Here is a 24025-nt window from a genome sequence, read left to right on the forward strand (position 1 = left end):
AAACAGAAACACCTTCAGGGAAGGTAGGACTTCCCTGAATCTTCCTTCCAGCACTTAGTCACAGCTATGGCAGGGAGTGAAAGAAGAGTAATGAGTTACAGAAAGTTCTAAGGGGGCAGTATATGCAGGATTATAGAGATGAAAAGGGAAATACTCTATCTTCCTTCAAAGCATTTCTGGCTTCTACAGTATAGTTACAAGAACATGTTACCACAAAGACATTGATTCAAGGCTCTTCAGCTGCCCATATGTATCCAGGACACACAAGGCTCCAAAAAGGGAATAAGCTGCTGCTTATTCAGTTTCAATGAGAGTCCAGGCAGTCTCCAAAATGACTAATGAACTGTCCCACAGGAATTTATTCTAATAACCACACTTTAGGTTTGCAGATCCTTACCTGAGGACTTGCACTGGTGTGGTGCAAACATGGTTACTGCTGCAATGCTAGTTGCATCATCAAGATGAACACAGTACTGATGAAGGAAAAGGAACTCAGGACAGATATTTAGCTTAGAAACATGCATAAAATGCTTCATTGCCCTGACAGAAGACACAAATGAAGTTCATAAAGAGGACAATGAATGTAGTAGTAGGAAAAGAGAAGTGAAAACACAACATTATAAAAATGTAGTATATTCATGCATTACAGTTTGCAAGCATCTTAAAGTATCTCAGCTTCTTGTGTGCTGTCTCATCATAAGAAAGACAACAGGCATGAGGCCTGAAGGATGCAAGCAAGCAAACTTGGTAAACCAGCCTGGCAAGGCACTGAGACACCTGTGAGAGAGAACTAGAGTCAGGAGCAAGCGTTACTGACATGGACAGGGAACATGCCAAAGAGAGGGTGCTCCACCATACTGAGTATTAACTTGATGACTTTTAACCTGATGAGCAGCATCTTAAGATACTGTAATGACTCAAAGAGAGGAGGCACAATGGTAAAGCCACTGATGCAATATCATCAACAATTTGAAAAGACTGGGGTGGGGTTGACTTTAGCACATAAAATCTAAGAAGAGGCTGCAGTGAAATATGAGTATGGATGACAACATAAAAAATGGTGTATTTTGGGAACATCAGGGATGAATCTGACGTGGTTAGATTATGTTCAGAGAAACAAAAGTCTCAAAATTTTAAAAATTATTTTAATGAAAGAGAGATTACATTTCTAGACATTACAGCTCCAAGGGCAACTTTCTAAATGTAATCCTATCTTCATCAAGGGTGTGTCTGAGCACAGATGCATGCTCTGAGTTAGGGTTAGGACATCTTGTACACTACCTTAACTCCCATATGAATTCACTTAAGGCTCTAGTTGCACAAATACTTGGAACTACACTAAAACAGTGGTAGCACCAGAAAAAGTTTTATTCTCATTGTAACAGTGTTACCATCTCAACAGCAATGCACAAGTATTTCTGCAGGCCTGCTGTGAGCTGGATCAAGGAATTAAACTGAGTCATTACGAACTGCTTGTTTTCTTAGATCAGTTTCAAACTTGGGACGAATTCCTCAGTCTGAGCCACTTGGTGATCATACATACTCTTTCATTAATGCACCAAGATGTGTTCTTTGGGACCCATCTATAATGACTTGAGGAACAAAGCATAAAGAATTCCTGTGCAAAGCCATGTGTTCCTTTCAGAAAGCAGAGGGAACTACTTTACACCTAAGAGCCCATAGAAGGAAACCGGTGCACAGCAGCCAGTATCCTGAAAAATTCACATCTTGACTTACTGCGTATAAACTTTCATACAGAAAAACCTTGCAGCTCCACAGAGGCAAACAGCAGTTCTAGAAGGGCTATAAACTGCTTTCTTCAGCCTATTGGAAAGGGAATTGAATGCATGTAAACACATGTTAAATATATGGTGGGGTTATGAAAATTAAAAGGGTTTGTGTACCACTGTGATACTTCATCTCAGTAGTACCCTCTTACAAGTACCCTGAATTGGGTTGAGATATTTTATTATCCTAAAACATAACACACAGGTTGGACAGAAAAGGAGGCAATCTTCCTTTTCTTAGATGTTACTGCCTTAGAGGTTCTCACACTTGCTGACCAGCTTGCGGTACAAAAGCTCTTGAACTGAGTTAAAGCTTGGCTTGCTCCCTGTACAGCAGCACTGAAGCATGGCCACAGCAATGGAAATAATCTCTGCTCTTGAATCAGCCAGCATACCTGTTTAGAGTAATTCTTAGAAACCACACTTGGCTATGTCTTGCCCAACCAAATAAGTAAAATTTCCTCCCTTTGAACTATGACTTACGATTCTCCACTCTCTCCTTGTCATATTTTGTGCTTTTCACACAGCACAATCAGTCTGCTCCTATCATCCAAAACCAATTCACCTGACAGGTGCTTCTAAGATGAGCAACTATTCCCACTTTCTGTAAGAGAAACACAATTTTGATAATGAAGACTCATTCCTAGCTTACTGGATATTTTTACTTACTTTATGGGGATCATGCATCAGCCCCAATTTCCACAGAACTCCTGTAGACACCTCTACGAACACCTCAGTAAGTGACAGGTAGTATATAATCCTGGAATGGTGTTTATATAAATGCAGGAGAGAAAACAGCAACAAAGATCCTTCAACCTCTCCCCATCCAGCTTTTCTGCTAACATTGGCAGTTTAGATCAAGTTCCAATTATAGCTCACTAAATAACTACTAATAAAATAACTGATCTAATATTGTGAAATATATACAAAGAACTTTTGCTGCAAACCTGTAAAACACAGGATATGACAGCCTAGCCTCTGCTTCTACAGATGATTGCTTGCAAGGGCTTAAAAAAAAAGAAAGAAGAAACGAGATTTCTCAAGAAACAAGAGACTCAGGAGATACAATCTTACTGAGGCTGGACCATCCCCACTATATTCACAGACTGCCTGGTACGTGTACAGGTGGGATGTTGTGTCTGCTAACATAATCCCACAATAGTAAACAGGGAAACTGACTGTAGTGAAGTCTACTGATCTTCCTTGTAAAACACGTAACAGCATTTGTTGTGATGCGGCCATGTGAAATCGTAAGAGGACAAACTCAAAATCTGAAACAGATATCAACATTAATTTTATTTGATGAAATCAACAATCAACTTTATAACGTTATGTAATCTGCATATGCTTTTTTCCTCCCCAGAGCAGTGTCCTCCCTGTCTGTTGCAATGCAGTTCTCGAAATTGTTGTTGCTGTTTCTGCTCCTTTTAATGGCTTGACGCTGTCATTTTATTCCATGTTCAAGGCTGTTGGCTCACTGCCATATAGCCAGCATTCCTAATATTCATGCATTGATTAAATGGTAACCTAAAGTGGCCTAGATAATAGGTTTGATAGGATCATTTACAAATATGGAGGAAAGGATATAAGAACTAACACAGGCAAAAAGTGACACTAGCCCATAAGAAGTTCATGGGAGGATCTTGATGTATGCATCCCACAGGGAAAGAAGAAACACTGAGGTCAGAAAAAAGAATTTGAATAAATTTATTCAAATCCAAACAACAATGTCGCATCACCCAAACAAAACAAAACAAGAGTCTCTCCCACAAATAACACTACTTTCTCTCACATGCTTCCTTCATCCTTACCATCCTTCCTCACCGACTGACAAAGAATTTAAGTAATAATATCTTATAGCTGTAAAAAAAGGCAGCTGCTGTGAAGTTGGTGAAGCTGATAGGCTAACAAACAGGATAGAGGCAGTTTCTTGTATCTACCTCCATTTCTTTCCACTGATAAAAGAAAGACAGTATTAGTACAATGCATCAGAGCAGGCTGTCATAGAATCATAGAGTCATTTAGATTGGAAAAGACTTCGAAGATCAAGTCCAACCATTAACCCAGCGCAGCCAAGCCAAGTTCACCAGCAAACCATGTCCCTAACTGCCACATCTACAAGTCTTTTCAGTACCTCCACGGATAGTGACACAACCACTACCCTGGGCAGCCTGTTCCAATGCTTGACAACCCTTTCTATGAAGAATTTTCCCTTAATACCCAATCTAAACCTTCCCTGGTCAACTTGAAGCCATTTCCTCTTGTCCTGTCACTTGTAACCTGAGAGAAGAGGCCAACCCCCACCTGGCTACACCCTCCTTTCAGGCAGCTGTAGAGAGCAATGAAGTCCCCCCTGAGCCTCCTTTTCTCCAGGCTAAACACCCCCAGCTCCCTCAGCTGCTCCTCACAGGACTTGTGCTCCAGACCCTTCCCCAGCTCCGGTGCCCTTCTCTGGACACGCTCCAGCCCCTCAATGTCTTTCTGGCAGTGAGGGGCCCAGAACTGAACACAGGATTGGAGGTGTGGCCTCAGCAGTGCCGAGTACAGGGGCACGGTCACTGCCCTGGTCCTGCTGGCCACACCATTGCTGATCCAGGCCAGGATGCCATTGGCCTTCTTGCCCACCTGGGCACAGCTGGATCACGTTCAGCTGCTGTTGACCAGCACTCCCAGGTCTTTTTCCACCAGGCAGCTTTCCAGCCACTGCCTCCCCAGCCTGTAGCACTGCCTGGGGTTGTTGTGACCCCAGTGCAGGACCTGGCACTTGGCCTTGTTGAACCTCACACAACTGGGCTTGACCCATCGATCCAGCCTGTCCAGATCCCTCTGCAGAGCCTTCCTGCCCTCCAGCAGATCAACACTCCCACCCAACCTGGTGTCATCTGCCAATTTACTAAGGGTGCACTTGATCTCTTCATCCAGATCATCAATGAAGATATTAAACAGGACTGGGCCCAACACTGAACCCTGGGGGACACCACTAGTGACCAGCCCCCAGCCAAATGTAATTACATTCCCCACCACTCTCTGGGCCTGGCCATCCAGACAGTCTTTACCCAGTAAGCAGCCAGTTTCTCCTGGAGAATGCTGTGGAAAATGCTGTCAAAGGCTTTACTAAAGTCCAGGTAGACAATATCCTTTCCCTCATCCACTAAGCAGATCATCTTGCTTTATAAGATCAGGTTAGTCAAGAAAATCCTTGGCAATCAAGAGGAGGTCCATATTATTCCACATTATGTGAAGCTATGCTGGGCAACCAAGAAGTTGGCACTGGCATGGAACTATGAAGCCATAAGCCATCACATGTCCTGACATCAGCAATTTTGATTTAAACTGTCTCTGATGAGAGCAAGAGCCTGAGTCACTCTGTGAGCACATAAACAGGAGCAGCCCTAGATTCGGAGACAACACATCTGCAAGTGCAAGAGTGAAGCAACACTTCTCATGATCCATGTTACTGTACCAGCCAACAAGGTGCTGTTGTGGAAGTGGTTCAGTGCACAAGTGTATTGCAACATTGCCTAAAAGATCCAGCAGCAGAGCAGGAGCCTACCATTTCAGGGACCATAAAAAAGCAGAATAAAGACACAGCCCATAATATAAAGAGCTAGTATTAGCTGATCTTAACTTTTTGAAGTTTTTGTGTTTTGTTAAAAGTGTTTGCTCAAATCTTTGTGATGCTGATCCATAATTTTTATTTCATTTTACACAATTCATTTTTTATTTACCTGGGATTCACATATATTATTCCAAAAACATCTAAAAATCTGTATTAATTATGCAAGACAGACGCCAAACTTACTTGACTGCTTTGTCAAGTCAGCTTTGTATGCACAGGATTTTGCTGACAAAAGCAATTTTATTTCACTCAGGATCTAAGCTTAAAGTACAGCAGCTCCAGGGATATTTACACTGAAGCTTTGCTACAAATTCAGCAGCAGAAGGGTACTCATCTATGAAAAGCAATTTTCTGTTGACACTGGATTATAAGCTAAACTTTTTTTACCTGACACTCAGACAGCCCTGAACTATGGGTACAGCAATCTTATCAAAGTATGATGGGATGAATCTTGGAAAAAATTTATTACACAGCTAGTGTTTTAATAACTTGTTGTCTTTCATCTGATCATTTGTAACAGGATAATCAATATCCACTTCCTTCCATTGACCTCACGTTTTAAATAAGTTTTCCTTATCATTACAGTAAAAAAAAAGACAAGTCATAGTTGCAGCAATCCTAATCCGGTTTGTTACATAACACTTCCAGAGTCTTGTGCAATGCAAGCCTTCCCTTCATATTCATAACATTTTGCACTACCTACCTTCTGCATTAAGATGCATGGTTTCCAGAGGTCCAATAAATGCGTATCGCATTCCCAATCCATCAGACATCACAAGGTCTAGATCAGTAGGAGATATTACTCCTTCCTAAGCAGCAAAAGGACAACAGGAAGGAAGACTGGTGAATGTTTGCTTTTAATGCAAAATTTCCCATTTTTTGTATATAATTAAAAATTAGAGAAGTCATAAAAAGTAAGGCTAGAAATATCAGTTAGATTGCAAAGAGAAACACAACTGTTTGCCAGAAATGTCCATCTATTATGCAAGCCTTCCTATGGTTCAGCATAGGCAGTCATTGATATCTCTAGGACTATTGTACTTCATAGTCCCAGAAACTGAGAATTGGAAAAGAAAGCAAGCATGACACTCTTAATGGCACATGGCCAAAAGAGTTTATATGAAATCCAAGTACTACACCAACCCTTTTAAATACAGGAGTTTTGGCTCAATGTTACATCTCCCTTCATATCCTCTTAGTTTTGGATTTTTGGGCAGAGTCCCAACTAGCAGAATGGCGGTGCAACAGTGGATGGTGCTCCTGAGGCCACCTGCAAAAAAGGCTGGGTCCAAACATGCAGGCAATGCAGTTGCCACTCCCTCCCACAAAACTCACCAAACATTAAACCTATCCAGCCCCAACCTGCCCAGGGTTCTTGAGTTCATTGCCAGCCTGGTATCTCAAGAGCTGGCAGGATAAGGAGCAAGCAAAATGAAGCATTTCTTGTGTTAAAAGTTGAGCACTGCTATTCCACCCACACATAGCACTTACAAGAAAGCCAATGTCTCCATCAGGTTGGGGCAAGCACAGAAAGGCTTGTAAAAAATGACTTACAGTTCTTTACCTTAATAGATTTACTTGAGAATATTATTTATTATATGAGGTTGTTTTCCACCTACTAGAAAGATATGAATTAATGAAGACTTGTTCTAACCACTTTCATCAGATAAAGCTTGGTTTCAAGAACTTGTCCTCTTTATTCCCAGAGACATAAAAACATTTCCTTCTGGGTAGGAAGGTGGAAGAGATGCTGAACTGCTCCTAATTTGTCTTTTCACCCTACTCTGAGGTGCTCAGCCTTCTCAGTGACTCTTCCTTAACAAGCCCCTTTGAGCTTCAGAATACAAGTACATATATTCTATTCATCTGCTTGGCCAAAAACATACTGTTTTCTGTTAAATTTCTCTCTGTCTGAATGCCCCTTTGTATCACGCAGGCATGGGCTAGAGTTACAGGCATGCAGGACAGCTCTTCTGATCTGCAGCAGACATTGACATCTGAGCTAGACATCTAGACTCTCTTTATAATCACCAGGGAGAAAAAGGAAATCAGCATCCTAAAGCAGGCATCTAGAATAGGTAAAATGAGTTGTGTCCTAAAGGGCCTAATCCTCCTCACAGACTGAAAGATGAGTAAAGAGCTTAGATGTCACTGTCTACACTGTAGATATCCCATCTTAAAGGAGCTGAATCTCACCCACAGTGTCTTCCTGCATCCAGCATTTACATCATCCACTTCTACTTTAAAAGAAACTTATAAGCCACGAACCAACGTAACTTCTACAGCTGGCCACAGACATCGAGTTTCATCATCTCAGGCTTAAACTGAGACTTTTATAAGACAACCTCAAGCCTCAACCTGTTAGTAGGCATTGCTCCTATCAAAATCAAGCCTGTCTGAAACCCTGTTGCAGAACTCTACCTTGAAAAGGAAACACTGACATAATTATTAAGACCTATGCACCATATATGGAACACACAATTTTCCTAATAATTTCATTAGACATAAAATGGCAGGGATAAGAAAGCATTATTTTCTTCAAATTAAAGGTAAAGCACATACATGGTAAAGTAACTCATCTAGAGGCAGATAGAAAGGTCTGCATAAAGACAGGACTAAACAAAAACCTCAGACAGAATTCAGATTACAGACCAGCATCAGGGTAACTAACACAGGCACCATATCTTCTGTGAAAGCTTTTTCCCCTGACATGGCAGCACAACTTCTCTGAACAACATCAGCAAAGTCAACAAAAGTGTTCTTCTGTTGGGAGTGCTTCATCCAAACAATGAGTTGTGCTGGTAAAGCTGTGCTTGATGAGTGGCTCCCCCCTGCCCCCCTGGTTGACATGGATTTGTGGACAAAAGACTAACTACAAATTCCAGACAAGCATTTGAACCACAGCAGCAGCTAAAAACTGTAAACAATGTTAAAAGAGTTAACAGGCTCTTGAAGCACTTCAGAATCATTGCAAATAAATTTCCAAATTAATAACTTACTTTCTTTAGATACCATAGTCCTCAGCTATTACACTGACATTTGAAGACCAGGTGCCCTCAGAATCATGAGATGAGTGCTTTGCTCTTGGCCTTTTGACTATAGCTGCAATTTGATGTTTACAGCTGCTAAAAGGCAAAAGTTGTTGCTACCAGAAGGAAACCACAAAAGATCCCTTCAGCTGAGGGATATAGTATTCTATACAAATGAGCTCAGCTTCTTCCTATCAAAAAAAGACCCTCCTAAAGAAAAGCTTTTTACTTCTTCTCTTCATAAATTAAAAATACATAAATGATAAACAGGTTAGACCATCCTCTCCTAGGGAATAACCCTACTCCCATTTATAATAAGGATATCATAAGTTGGTGGAATGATTCACCAGGGCGCAAGGTCAGCAAAGTGTCTTCCACAAGGATTGGTGTTTATGCTAAGAACTAAACAAGAAAGAGCTCCTATCCAGTTTCACTAAGTGTAGGTATGAAATAATCTTCCCAAGGGGATTTTTCATCCTGGATTACCCTTCTGGTAAGCCTTTGCCTGCAGCACTTGTCAGAGGGAAGAGGAAGTATGTTAAGACTTCACTAGAAGCTCTGACAGCTACAGAATTAAGATTTAAAATAAAATCCACCAAAATCCTCAGTGATCCCAATGGCCAGTCAAATTTCAAGATCCAGACTATCTCAGAATCCTTCACACTTCTTACGACACCATTTATATACCACAGTCTCATTTTCCTAGAGATTTTCACCTTTAGTGATACGACAGGATTATCCTAACGAGTCTTTGGTACTTTATTGGTGCTTCTCCCTATGCAGGGGCCCTTTTCACTTTTCCAGAAACCCGTGGTGGTTCTGCAGTCTCTGCCTTTAGGATCTGACCCAACCTGCTTGGTTTTAACCAGAAGTCTTTCTTTCAATCTCTGAGTCCCACCCACATTGCAACTTCTGTCACGGACTTGGTTTGCAATCATATCAAATGTAATGGCCAAAAACCCCCACAATCTTACTTTTTCCTCATTCCACCAATTCATCATGTTCTCCTACTCACTCCAGTCTGTCATAGAGTTGTTTTGGACTTCACTGCCTCCTGGACCATATACTTTCTGTCTCCAAATCTGCCACTTCCTTCTCTGTATCTCCCAAATCCAGTATTCTTTTTTTTTTTCTGATTGCCACTAATATATGCATTCTGTCTCAGCAGTACTTGTTACACCCTTCTCTTCACTATCACGTCAATCAAGTCCCTTCCATCCACACCCTGATGAGATCTTTTTCCAGTCCTGTCATTTTGAGCATATGACTTTTCTCCTATATCCCTCTACCACATCTTTCCATTTCATAATGTTTAAGAAACTTGTTGTCCTACACACTTCACACCTCCTTGCTTTGCTGGCCTTTATCTTCCTTCTTCCACGGCACCCTCAACTCACCTCGCCCTGTAAGAAACACTTAGTATCGACACTATTTTTATTTCGGTCCCTTTAAACTTCCTTTTTATGATATTCCTCATTTTATGGGGCACTGTAACTAAATGTTTAATCCCTACACCTTATCTTCAATCTTTTGGAAAAGTCCTCTGAATAACACTGTAATATAATTAACAGTAAGGAATTTGGACTTTAAAAAGTCTTGCCAGCATTTAAGGACTGCCAAGCACATCACTTGAGAAAGGAGAGGTACATAAATGAATGATTGAAGCCAATGCACCTGATTGCTGCAAAAACAAACTAAAATGGACACATAGCCAAACCATGATTTTATTCTCCAAAAGATTAACAAAAATGGAAAAGTTGCCCATTCTTTTCATGTTTTACAATGACTACAACATAAAAGAAAACCCACTTTTAAAGAAAAAAACACATTAAGACAGTATTAAAATCTTATACAGAGATAAGTAGAGCACTTACACAATCCATCCTGTAAAACAGTTTTAGTATGTTCTTAAAAGTAGCTGAAACTCCTGTATTATATCAAGGTTAAAAAACTGTCATGCTCCACTTGCTATCTCTGCCACTGTATTTTATGACCTCCTTGTAAATTCCAGGTAACACTTAGAAAAATATTTCAAAAAGGTAAGATTCACTCAGTGATCCACAGTTAAAGGGCAATCATAGATATTCAGAGTAAGGCTTGAGACTTCTGAACTGAAGTGTTGGTGAAACTGGTTGTTATTTTCTGGATTATGTCAACCAAAATTTTACCTTCAGAACAAGACAAAGCCAATCTATTTAATTAATACCCATTGCAACATAATCCTAAACTACTCTAGAATGTACTGGTACTGGTAAAAGTACAAAAGTAATAATGTCTACAGTGCACAGTGTGCTTCCCAGGCAAATAAAGGCAGTAAGCTTCTACTCCAAGAGTTAGGAACAAAATCAGACACACCAGTGACCACTGTCAATGGAGATGTGAGAAAGTAAATAAATGGTAACAGATAATAGGAGACAAAGCAGTTTGAGGTATTTTTCCTGTTACTGGCTAAAGGTTATTCTAATCACTCCAAATCAGTAATATAAAAATTTAGAGTTGATAAGAGAGGAATAAAGATCTTCAACATCTCACAGTACACCTTTTACTCTCATCATTATCAGCTTTGCAACACTTCTAGCAAAGCCCTAACAATTAAATACATAAATAAGAAACCTACATGAATGCCAGTCTCAGATAGGCTATGAGGTCCTACAGAAAGTTCTCAGATACATGACCTTAAACAGACGGGAGTGCTCCCAGTATCTGCTTTATCATGGAATAAATGAGGGGCATGAGGAGACAGAGAAAACTGTACAAAAATTTCCCGCCACGAACACCTGCACTGCCCAAATGCTTGTGACTTGCAAGTCAAAGCAATCTTTGAAAAGACATCTTGTTACAAAAAGACTAACTCAGATCCAAAATGAAACATCTCTTTGCAGCACTCTTGCCTCAAAAGGAAGCACTTGCTTGAATTACATCTTTTAGACCCATAAATGAATCCATGGTCTTTGCTTCTAAGTTCTTGTGAAGTCAAACTTCGGCATCCTGTAGTCTACATTCCTAACTATCACATGAGCAAAGTTCGCAGCATTCAACTGTACATCTCCAAATAAGTTTTCTTTCTCCTACTTTCCTACAAATCAGATCTCAACTTTCAAGCCTATTCATTTTTTACCACTCTAACACCACACTTCCCACTCCACTTCAGTCCAGTCCTCCATTCACAGCACTCATTTTGTGCCCAGCTGTAAAATCCCAGCCTCCCAGTGTGTGCAGCTGGGAAGCCCAGCACCTTTGGCAAAGACAAACTGTATCTCAATCCTCAGGTTTCTCATTGTTACTTTAATCACTTTGCCCTGAATTATGCTTCTCTCTGTGCTTCAGCATCCATGCCACGTGCAATTTGAGCACCGTGTGGAGTCTTGAGCCTGCACCCAACGTGCTAGCAGAGCCTTACCTCAGATTTCTGGCTATGTTAAGAGCGTCTCCTACTCTTGGACCCACATGGCAGAAGTCAGTGAGCCCCACACAACATTCAGCAAGCAGATATATTTACCACATTTCTTTCTATACAGCTCCACCTTCACTTCCATGCTCTGTATCACAGCCTTTCTCCCATCACATGATTCCTCACCTCATCCATCCCAACACAGCACTGCTAAAGAAAACAGAAAGACTGGCAGGTTGTCAGCTTCCCAGATAGATTTGGGAACTAAAACATATTCTGCAAGCTACTCAGCCTATTTATGATAAAATTTTCAAGATAAATGTTGTAAGTACAGCTGTACTGCATGTCTGTCCTACCACCAATGACTTTAATAGTACATTAGTAGTTCAACCAGAGAAACTTCCACTAGTTTCTTTAATGAAATAAGCTCAACTGACTGAAAAAAAAACCAAACCAAAAAACCCCCAACCAACCAAAAAAACCACAAACCAAAAAAAATCCCACAAACAAACAAACAAACCCCAGTGCTTCTTAGAGTAATGAAAACATTTGTTTGAGATTTTACCAATGGGAGTAAAACTTGATTTTTAGGAGTCTCTCAAAGACTGAGAGTTGGGGAGATTGACATTTTCAACAGTAAGAACTGAAAAGTGACTTCACAATCAGAAGTATGTTTCCCCATTTGGAAAGTGGAATTCACCAAAAGAAAATGACTTGCAATGAAAATTACTAAGTTGGCAGCACAACAGTAGAAACACACGAACTGCTCCAGGCCTGCAGCTCTCACCTATCTGCAGTGATTCTCCTCTCATCAAAGGCACTGTGCAGCCTGAAGTCACACAGCTGAAACTATACACCTTTGACAGCTGCTATTGTTCAGGCTTCTGGCATGGAAATACAGCCACCAAAGTTGTTACTGTTTAAATGTCTATATGCCTGAAACACAGTAAAATTATACAAGAACAAAACAACTTGGAAACTTTGATTTACAACAAAAGCAACTTTCTTTATCTGGCAGTCCTTCAAGCACTACTTTATTACTATTCACATAACCACCACTCCCAGAAAAGCATCCATGCAGGTTCATACTAAAGGTTTGCCTCAGCTCAGTACCTCCTTTCCAACAGCAGCCCATGAAGTGTTCTTACACTCCTTCCACAGCAAGACCAAACAGAGAATGATACTTTCACTGCCATGTACTGTATTGCCTCAGCTCCCAACAGTCCAGTCTTTGAGACTTTGATGCTGGAGTTTGCTTCTGCACAGTACAACATGAATGTGTCTAAATGATCCCTGGACCCATTCAATTTTTTACCATCCTAGGTTACTATGGCACTGGTTTCCACAACCGAGTTTATGTCCTCAGAGATGTGAAAGAATCCTGTTAGATTTTTGAGGCATTACCTGAATGCCTGTGCTGACCAAGGGTATTGTATCAATGTGCCTACACATTACCAGCCTTACTGGTCCACAGTTTCCCATCAACTCTTTGAATTCTTATAAAAGAAGTAAAGATTAACTTCCATTTTTGCAATATTGTGCTAGATAGTGTATAAAAAGGTGCTTAAATTAGTGTTTAATCAACTTCATATTTCAGTTTTGTGATCTTCAGATAAGTTCAGTTTCTCCTCCACAGTCTGTCATTACTCACTCTTTCCTCCTTCAAAAATCTTGTTCCCAGCATGACTTATTTTATATCAGATCTCTTCCTTTCAAGGAAAGGTTACACTGTGGGAACCTCTCTAACAGTGAATGTTGCAGTTGAGCTAGCTTTTTCCTCATGAACTTAACCTTCCTTGCTCACAATTTTTTGTAGTTGTTTTTACATTTTTATTCTCAAAGATATTTTTTCACCAGTGTTTTTATGGCTTCAAAAATAATTTAGAGGCTAATTCAGATAGGGCCAGACTCATCAGTGGTGCCCAGCAAGAGGACAAGGGGCAATAGGCACAAACTATAAACTCAGAAAGTTACATCTGAATAGGAAGGAAAAAACTCTTTACTTGGAGGGTGACAGAGCACTGGAGCAGGCTGCCCAATGAGGCCATGGAGTATTCTCCTCTGAAGTTATTCAAAACCCACCTAGACATGATCCTGTGCAACGTGCTGTAGTACGGGGGTGGAACTAGATGACCTCCAGAGGTCCCTCCCAACCACAACTATTCTGTGATTCTATGTTACTGTCTTTTCTATCCTATGTTTTCCAACATGGCTACAGCTTTCTGAAGGGGTTTTTCTTATCATAAACCTGAGACTTTGTATTAAAAGTTTAACAATAGAAGCCATTTTTGAAATTTAAATAAAATCTCCAGTAGGAGATCAGTTCCTTCCTCACAACACTGTTTTACTTATTGTTATTCACCACCTCCTTTATATTGTTGTATTATGTAGCTAGTGAAAACCAACTACAGGTAAGCAAAATCAGCAATTATGTTTAAATACTTCTTTGGAAAAAGGGTTGCTTTGTTTACAGTAATATTACCCTGGCTTTAAGATCTTTACCTATATTTGTGTGCATGATTGTTTTAAACAGCTTGAGAAATCAAAACAAAAGTAAGTCCTATTAAAGCCCAGTTGAAACTCTTCTCAACAGAATAGCAACAGACATAACTCAGCTCCTGCTGATGAAAGATCAGACTTTTCAGCACAGAACAGGTAACTGTGGGAAAAGCTGAAGGGACACAAACAAATGATTCTCAGTTAGAAGTCTGAATGGGCAGGAGGAGGAGAAATCTGTCTCAAGTAACAGTTAAATCTATGAGTACAGTTCCTGAAAGGCCAAAGAGAAAACCATTTAAAGTATTTTCATGACCACTGTACAGCAAGCCAAAAACACGAGAAAAAAAACCAAACAGGAAATGATGAGAAGTCTACAAAAAAGAAAAATCAGTATTTTGATTCCTGTGCTTTTAAGATTATTCTTTTGATTGCCCTGAAAATAACAGTATTCTAAAAAAAGAAAGCAGGATAAAGAATAATTGTTATGATCGCATATGACCTTGTTTTTGTCACTTTGGTTTTTATAACTGGCATCACTTCTTACTGAGTTTAATTTACATTTAAATACACATTTTATGTTCATAAGGGACAGTTGAACAAAGATGACACAAACCTAAAGGACATTTAAATATACAATCTCACTTATCACATCTACAGAACTGACCAAGTACTGAAAAAAAAAGATATACATACACCCACAAGTCTCCAAGCTTCACTTATCACTGCATACTGCAGTCGATTCAGAACAAACCCCTCAATTTCTCTGTTTAGTTTGACAGGAGACTGACCAATCTTCTTCATCAGGGCGTATGTTCTCTCTGTAGTAGAAGGATCTGTTTCTGGATGAGGAACAATTTCAACCAATGGCACAAAGTAAGGTGGATTTACCTCAAGAAGAAACACAAAAGAAGAACATCAGCCATCAACAGAACATGTTAATATAAAGCATCTTTATACCCAGCACTAGCTTGCATAATTTCCAGTGAACACAGTAAGCCTGATATTCAGACCTTGAAAGACTTCACCAATCAAATAAAAGCTGGTGCATTAATTCAAATTAAAAGAAATAATTAAAGTTGTACTAAATCAAACTCTGTTTAATCCCAGCAAAATTCATGGAGCTCCACCGGAGATGATGGTACTCAAACAGTACTAGAAGACTCTATTCCGAGGACTTTATTGAGGAACTGTTTGCTCAATACTCAGACTGCTTGTTGTTCTAAGACATATGGTCACCACCTGTCTTTCCAAATTAAGCAAGGCATTTCCTTTTAGACAGTCAGGAACTTTATAACAAAAGTATTGCTAAACACCACCTGTAAGATGCAACACTTAACAGATAAGCTGCTACTGGCCCAACCCTGTAAATATATGCTAAACACAGTAAAAGATATCACATAAAACATACTTTAAGAATGTTGCAGAACAGGTTACCTTCAAACACTGTACTTAGAAAAAAATAAATTACCTCTCCCTGACTCGTCCCAAATGTAATTTCTCATCAAGTCAAGACCTTTGTGTAATGTATTTTTGAAGTAAAAACCAAAAAGTCCTAAAGAACATCCTGGAAACAGCTAAAAGTTCTTCAGGTCATAGTGTTACAGATGGTAATGCTGCATGCATGCTCTTCCCAAAGAGCCTAACTGTCCTTCAGCTGTACTCTTAAAGGTATTAAATTCAGCCTTCCATCTAGTTCCAGGCAATAGAAGGAGCTAACATATAATAAATTACTACCAGGAATGACACTGACATTCAAAGGATGGTAATTAAGTACTGATTCTTTCATCATACTCCCTTATAGTCAACTACTCTTAACTGTGCTCCTGTAAATGCAAGTACGGGATTTAATCACAACAATGTGCAAGCAACCTTTCCTCTCTGCATGTTCTCTCCTTTCAGTATTTACATGGTTCCCTTTCCTGCAGGGTCTGACCAACACATAATCTGATGTATGGTACATCTGCTGTAACTACTGATGTAACACACTTCATTCCCTTTGGAGGGCCTCGTGTCCCAACACAGCCTGTCTCACATCATTCCCTCTGGCAGTGCCACCACCACCACTGAGAACAGTGTGGTGGATGGACACCATTCAGCAGTGCCAGGCAATTGAGCAAGACCCAAAACACTGCAAGCACCAAGACATTCTCTGAGGCTTTTCTAACCCTTAAGTATATCACAGGTTCCAATCAGAAAGAGAAGTTAGCTGTTGAGAGAGACCGAGGCTATGAAAAATTTCTTCAGAGATTAGTGCTGACAGTGATCCTATTGAAATATTCCATTTCATGAATTTGGCACTGGGAGTATATGGGTGTGTTCGTGAGCACACTGAGGAGACATAGGAAGACAATGTTTTAGGAGTGAGATAATAGATATTGATAAAAACAGAAAGTGGTAGAACATAGATGAAATAGGGAATGGGGGAAAGTTTCTAAAAATGCGAAGTATTTCAGGGAACAGAAGGTCACCTTAGTCTAACAAAGTGACAGCTAAGAAAGGAGATGACAAAGAAAACACTGAAAAGAATTAAGTTATACAAAAGCTGCCAACAAACATAAATATTAATTTTAATGGACCAGTAATCAGATTGGAACAAAAATTAGAAGACACAATTTCTAACAGGAGTAGTGGAATTAAAAAAATAATCTGAGAGTTTAATACAGTTTTAAAGTTATTTGATTACAGGGCTTCCTGTACAACAGGGGACTTCACTCAATGGCACACTCTCCTCTAGCTCCATATTTCTAGTTGTGTGACCTAGCAGGTATATGCATCCCATGAGAAGAGAACCACTCTGCAGCAGACCTCTCCTGATCCACTGCCTGAAACTGCTATCAGAGAACAGCTGTACCTGTTTTCTATTGTAACGTTAACTATTGTGTGCATTTCTATCATACAGCTGTGCCATGGGATTTTTTTTTTTCTAACTACTGAACCATGTTAAGCAAAGGGATGAGCTGCTTCTGCCCTTTGGGCACTTCATTTCATTTAACCTCAACACCCTCACCCGTGCCAGAGGCTCTGCAACTTTAGCTTTTAATTTTTCTGGTATATCAAATTGCACACTTGTTTTCAGTGTCTGGCAGAGCTGCTTGCTTCCTGCAGCCACCAAATCCTACTATTGTGTTCAAGATCTTAGTAAAAAACAACACGAAACAAAAAAAACCCCACCCAAAGCCCACAACTACTACAAGCAAGCATGTTTCCTGATGCAGAGGCAGAAAGGCCCCTGGAAGTACACTGGTTTACAGCTTCTTCAGTGCACTCAGTACAGCTGAGTAAAGCTGAGATTACTAAGAAAATAGTCTGAGTTGGACTGCAAAGCCATTTTGGAACAATTCGACATTTTAAGGTACTCCGGAGCGTTTGCTTTGTAAAAAGACATATATCCTTACAACAGCAACACAGAAAATGTTTACGCAGAGACTAACTACCTTTCAAGGTCTGATAAAACTTGGTTTCAGGAGTGACTCCTCTAAGACTGCAGTTCAGACTAAACAAAGTTAACTGGTACAGACCAACTTGGGAAAACAGTAAGACAGAGAACAGTAAAATCAAAGACTGACAAATAGTCAGGCAGCCAGGAACTGGTTAAATAAAAGAAATCGTATAGTTACTTAATATAGAAACGTTAAAGAGATATTATCTCTTCTCTTGCACTAGAGAAAACTACAACCCTGGAAATAAGAGACAAGGAACTACTGAATTTTAGACTGGAGAAAGGCTAGATCTAGGCACAGATACATACTTTGACATTTGATTTTTTTTTTTCTAATCAAAAGGGATTGAAAACTAATTATATAGAAACAAACAAAACCAAGCCTTTTGTTCCCCTTGCCACCCAGTCACCGCAAGGCACAGTGGTGGTGGTGGTGAAGTGTCAGAAAGGGACTGACCAAATGCTTTGACACTACAGTGTTAGGCTACAGGTAGCTGTAGAGACAAAGTAATGCTGTATTTTTGTATTCTTGAGCATGCCCAGGGAATTGACATTTACTTTACACTCTGAGGAGTGCCCTGGAGAGACATCATACAGTTACCAAATTGCAGAGACCAGAGCAGTACCTTTCTTCATGACAACAGTCCTCTTAACTGATCAGCTGACCACCAGACTAACACTGGGTTAACAAATTCATTAGCTTATTGAGTAGTGGAAAACAGAAGCGGTAAGAACCCCAGTGATCAAGACAAAATGCTCTTCCATGCTGAGGAGAGATGTGACAAACTGATGTCTGGCAGTTCCAAACAGATCTCTACAGAAACTCACAAGTGCCTTTGACCACTTTGAGGTACTGCTGCAACCTCTAGTCATTCCATTTTTGCATCACTGCCCTGTTCCAGTTGGTCATGAAGAATGCAAGTTCAGCTCCAAGTCCAATTTGTTCCATTTCATCATTCCTTAATTCCTTTTTCAGGTATACTGCTTCTGCATCACAAGTGTGAAGAAACTGGAGTCTAAATTTCCCATCTTTTATCAATACTGCCTGACAAGCACATGCAGCTCAGTGTTTGGATTCTTACTGTTACCCAGCAGAAGCTGAAAAAGGATACTAGAAAAGACTAACAATGACACAAGAAGAAAGTAGCAATGTTATGAGTTGTACCCAAAACACAGAATTCCTACATTCTGAAAGCCAGTAGTTTCAGAAACACACAACAATATGAGCACACACAGAACATATCTTGAGCCAACAATATGCAACATGCTACATCCTCTCAATTTAGTAGATTAGTGCTGCTTCTCACAGAATAACCAAACTACAGCTTTTTTGAAAAGTTGGCCCCATGCACACCAACAATGGCACACAAGAGCCCCAAATACCCTTCTGTGCCTTTCAGTCTGCAGGAAGGAGTTTGGGATGCAGTTTACACAAAAAAGAAACATGCCATCATACTTACAGGATGCGATACGATGCACTGCTTAACGTGTTTAAGGCCAGTGAACAATTTGCTGGGTAAGAGACAAGAGGTCGAGCTGCTCAAGATAACACTGTCACCCACAATAAGATCCAACTGACCAAAAATCTTCTTTTTCAGTTCCAGGTTCTCTGGAGTACATTCCTGGAATAAAAACAAAAAACAGTATTAGAAGTCATGTAGTTCAATAGTATCTATCCGTACATTTCAGACTTCATTGATCCCATGCTGACACCTAGGAATTCAGCACAAACCACCTATTTTAATCAACCTAGATATACCAGTGAGCAATATACCATCGACACAAAAATATCTTCCCACAGTTTAAGAAATGGAAAGCCCAGGAGTTTATGTACAGCAGAAGATGAACCACCACACCCCACAGGAGATTTAACACAAAAGAAAAGATTCTGCTTTATCTAAAATACAGACTTAACTCACACAGGGAAATAACACAATACAGAGGATTAAGACCTGGTCTCCACTTTTTTTTTTTTTAAGAGAATCTCACATGATAGAAGTCAATATTCTCTCTCAGACAAGATGGAAATGAACAGGTGTATCTCAAAAGAAGACAAACTTACAATCTCCAGAACAATGGCAGGAGATTCCAAGGTACAGCTCTGCAACCTGTACTTAAGCAATTCCTAGAGTTGCAATTAATGACGATACTTAAGCATTTTAAGTGTGAGGGTCACTGAGAAAGATTTCTGAAGTAGAATGGACGCTATCAAAACTTTTCTCAAAGCTACTGAGTATGTTCAGCTCTACATTACAGTGTGGAATTTCATATGTATGAGCCAAGAGCCACAATCTACAGTCATTAGATTTCCAAAGTTATATCCTTCTGCCTGAAGGAGAGCATGCAAAGATCCACCAGTCTGGGAGGAGAAAGACATGGGATAATAACTACAGTGGATCCCACAAGCAACAGAAAAGTCTTTGGTCTTCAAGAAGAAAATGGAGGAACAAGGCCAGCTTGTTTTCTAGGGTTTTTGGAAGAGTTAAAAAAAATCCAAACAGGATCCCAACGCTGCAAAACCTCAGCTTTTCCCTTAAAACACACTGAAAATATCTGCACTTTTCTAACTCTAACTTTCTCTCACTTGTCAGTACTTTGTTCTGTCCCTCCTGTTATGCTGAACGATACATGGCAGGGTTAGGAAAAAAGGCTACCCATTTAACATAATCCAAAATTTACATTTAGTATCTGCAGCTTCAGACAGACTCTGTGGCAGGAATGCCCAGGGCCAGAGTTTTTAAACCAATAAATGGGTTAAAAGTAATTTGAAGACTTAAAAAATAAGTTGCATGGAACAGTACTAAAGGTTCCATGATGCAGAAGAGACAAACAGGGTCATTTAAGAACTCCAGATAGAGCCCAAAGTATTAGACGGCCTTATCAAAACAAAATGATACTCCGCTCATAGTTCCAGAATCCCTGCTTGTTGGTTAGGTTTAAATAGTTTCTTTTAGTGAAGCCAAAGATGACGAGAACTCTGGAGATACTGTTCAAGCTAATAAAAGAGCTGCTCTGAATAGGTTTGTGAACTTGAAACTCTAAGCCTGCTCTCACATCAGATGATAATCAAAAAGGCAAACTCAAATCTGCTGGAAACTCAAACCTGCCACGGTTACATAAGGTTTCTGAATGGGCCATTTGCTTGGAGTTTCTTGTATAGTGTCACAATTGTATTCAGGTTGTTGGACCACTGCAATAAAGTTTCTGTTCTCAAGCATGCAATTATATTCTCAGAGACACCAATTCCCTGAAGAACAGGGGGAAAATTAAGATCTAAACAATCCATTAAACAGGAACCTCACTTGCTGTCAGTTATGGAGCCTGGAGAGGTCTGAAGCTATTCTGTTTACCCTGAGAAAGAGAAGATCAAACAGAGAGCAGATAAGATACAGGTTTAAAGCTACCACAGTTTCTCTCAAAGAATCAGTGCAAAAAGGTTAGCATGCACCACTACACATTTTAAGTGACACTGTATATTTCTGTGCCCTTTTCTTAGGGAAGATCATACTTCTCATCTGCAGTGAACAGTACACCTTTATTCCAAGGCCTGGTCACCTAAACAAGGTTGCTATAAATCTGACTTCCAATTTAAACTTTATTAGACATCTCTTAACAGCCTGATCAAAACACGACAGCTGTTAATTTTTAAAACCCATCTCCTGGAAGTGTTGTATTGAATTAAAGGCTTAAAGGTAATAGGAATTACACTATCCAAATATATGTTCAGAGAACATACAGCAGCTACTTGAACCACTTTATGAACTCTTAAAGAGCTCCACAAGATAAATATATGCTAGACTCCCTCCCTAGCTAACTGATACACCACATGGTGATTGAGGTCTAGTTGCCCCTAATCAAGAAGCTGCACTCACATGACACAACCCCTGAAATGCCAGGAAAGCCAGTGAGTTTTATCTGTTTAAATCAAGTCTCACATGGAGAGTCAGTGAGTTTTATCTGTTTAAATCCAGTGTCTCTGTGTTTTTGCATAGGCCTTTCTCACCATGCTATCCACCATCTGTGCTCCCACATGCATCCATGCTCATCTAAATGCACAACTTCATTTTCCTATATTTAAATGCTGGCATCTACCCAGATTCTTCCCATCCATTCTCAAACATGCCAAGGTAGCAAATCCTCTGTACCTTCTAGGAGAACACTCCCCAAAACACTACCTTGCAAAATACCTTTTCCTTATACTATCAATGAGAATTGCTGCTGAGCAACTTATTAGTACTGGGAGGCAAAAGGAACAGAATATGGCCTGAAGCAAAGTCCTGCAACACAGTGGTATGGTCCTAAAATAAGTAAACATCCTACACAAGCAGCATAAGATGGCAGTATAAGATGAAACTAGCATGCAGAAGATCAAAGATTAGCAACCAGTCAGCAACAAGCAAGCCACTTTCCGTAACATCATCTGGAGACGCTGTCACACAGAGCAGCATCAAGCTTTCCCAATAACGAGTATGGAGTCTGATGGTAGTCACCAGCATAAGGAATTGCTGAATAAAGAAGTCTGAAAGCTACAGTTGCACAATAATGAATTCCTACCTCCTGACTAGATGCTGTCTGCTGCAAATTCAAAACATAAGCAAGTGCTTCTTCCCTGGCAATCTTAATATGAAGATTTATGATAATATACATTCCTGCAAGCAAAGATAAATCTGTCTTGAGCTCTCCTAGACCCCTCTTCATTCCAGGAGTGTATCCCATACCATGGGATTCTTCCAAGCAGATTCTGGCCCAACAAGCCAAAGTTGTCTCTTGTGAAGTCTAGAGCTGTAACCCCAGTTTTTGTCTTGCTTCTCCTCCCAGGATCCTCAACTTCACCATCTCATGGCCACTATAGTCAAGACTTCCCCCTGACCTTCACATCTCCAACCAGCTCTTCACTGTTTGTGAGGTCCAGCACAACATGTCCCCTCTTCTACTCCTCAACCACCTGTGTTGAAGTTACCATTAATGCATTCCAGAATCCTTCTGAATTCTTTGTGCTCTCCTGTACTGTCCCTCCAGTAGATACTGATCTTGCTGAAGCCCCACCATGAAGACATGGGCCTGTGAATGTGAGGCTTCTGAAGAAGGCCTTTTCTTCCTGGTCAAGTGGTCTGTAGCAGATGTCTACCACAAAGTCTCCCATACTGGTGGTCCTGATAATCTTGACCCATAAGCTCTCAATTGGCTCCTCAATCACACCAGGGGAGAGCAAGAAATACTGTATTCCCCTCCCACAGCTATTCCCCTCCTACCCTCATCTTGTACCACCTAACCCCAAGAGTTCCATTTCACTGCCATGCTGCAGCTGCTACAGCAAGGGCACCCTGTGCCCTTGCCCAACCATAACTGAGGTAGAAAATTATTTTCTAGAGTTCTGAGACTTCCCTTTTCCCAGTAAATTCAACAAGGTTTTAAGGAGCAGGTAAACTGTTTAGGAGCCATAACTACTTTGACTGCAACAAGAATGCTCCTCATCTTCTGCAGATAAGTGAGGATGTCCAAACATGCCACAAGCCCCTGCTCTGTTTACACACATATAAAACTTAGAGCATTTTAAGGAGCCTCAGCTTGTCAGTGCTGTGATTTAGCTGAAATTTTTAAGGCCTCCTGTAGAACAGCTTCCAGAGTCAAGTGACAGCAATTCTCTCCTCTCACAGAATGAGGCCGTAGCAGCAGCTTTCAAAGCACAGAACTATCCTACAAGCTGGACCCAGACTGTCAGTACTCCTGCAACAGGAACCACATTATGTCCAGCTTTTTGTGGGAATAAAAAGAACTTCACAGCATTAAGAGACAGAGTTCTGCATCTCAGAAAAGGAGCTTTTCTGAAAGCTTGGTGCCTAATACATTTCTACAAACACTTCCATTATCTTCTATAGTTATAATCCACTAGGAAAAGAACTTCACAGAGAAGAGAGGCATAATTGTTTTATTTTCAATCTAACAAGCCACTTGAGAATGTTTTATTTCTAAAACAAAGCCTGATAAACATAAACCTACAAAAAGCTTTGGCCTGTGGATTTTTATACATATAACCTGAATGCTGTTTAAGACAGACATTAAAAATCCCTGAAAAGGAGACCTGCAAATTTAATGAAATGGAGATTTCAAATCACTATCTATAGATAGCAACTGTACAGTCAAATACAACTATTCCGTAGAAGTTTACTACATCTAAATAATATAATAAAGGATTCTTGTAAAAGCCTCTTTGGAAGAAGTATATATGCTAAAATAAGGTCTCTGCAAATTAAACTCTAC

General features: G+C 40.1%; 1 protein-coding gene across 2 annotated transcripts in view; it reads right to left on the reverse strand.

Annotated features, from left to right (window-relative positions):
• CRYL1 (crystallin lambda 1) overlaps window positions 1-24025 on the reverse strand; it is a 57575-nt gene that overhangs the window by 16153 nt on the left and 17397 nt on the right. Inside the window, exons 4-7 of one of the 2 annotated variants that reach the window (XM_042023915.1) lie at window positions 19225-19386; window positions 15019-15213; window positions 6110-6215; window positions 4591-5336 (exon numbers count right to left, since the gene is read on the reverse strand). In XM_042023915.1, coding sequence (XP_041879849.1) covers window positions 5281-5336; window positions 6110-6215; window positions 15019-15213; window positions 19225-19386 — 519 coding nt within the window. In that variant the 3' untranslated portion in view covers window positions 4591-5280. Of the gene's footprint in view, window positions 1-4590; window positions 5337-6109; window positions 6216-15018; window positions 15214-19224; window positions 19387-24025 lie in introns of those variants that run through there. The other variant, XM_042023916.1, reaches the window with a different exon arrangement.

Source organism: Corvus kubaryi, unplaced genomic scaffold (assembly GCF_017639235.1).
Source record: "Corvus kubaryi isolate FWS band 111438036 unplaced genomic scaffold, C.kubaryi_AGA036_p1.0 37256, whole genome shotgun sequence".
NCBI classification, from domain to species: Eukaryota; Metazoa; Chordata; class Aves; order Passeriformes; family Corvidae; genus Corvus; species Corvus kubaryi.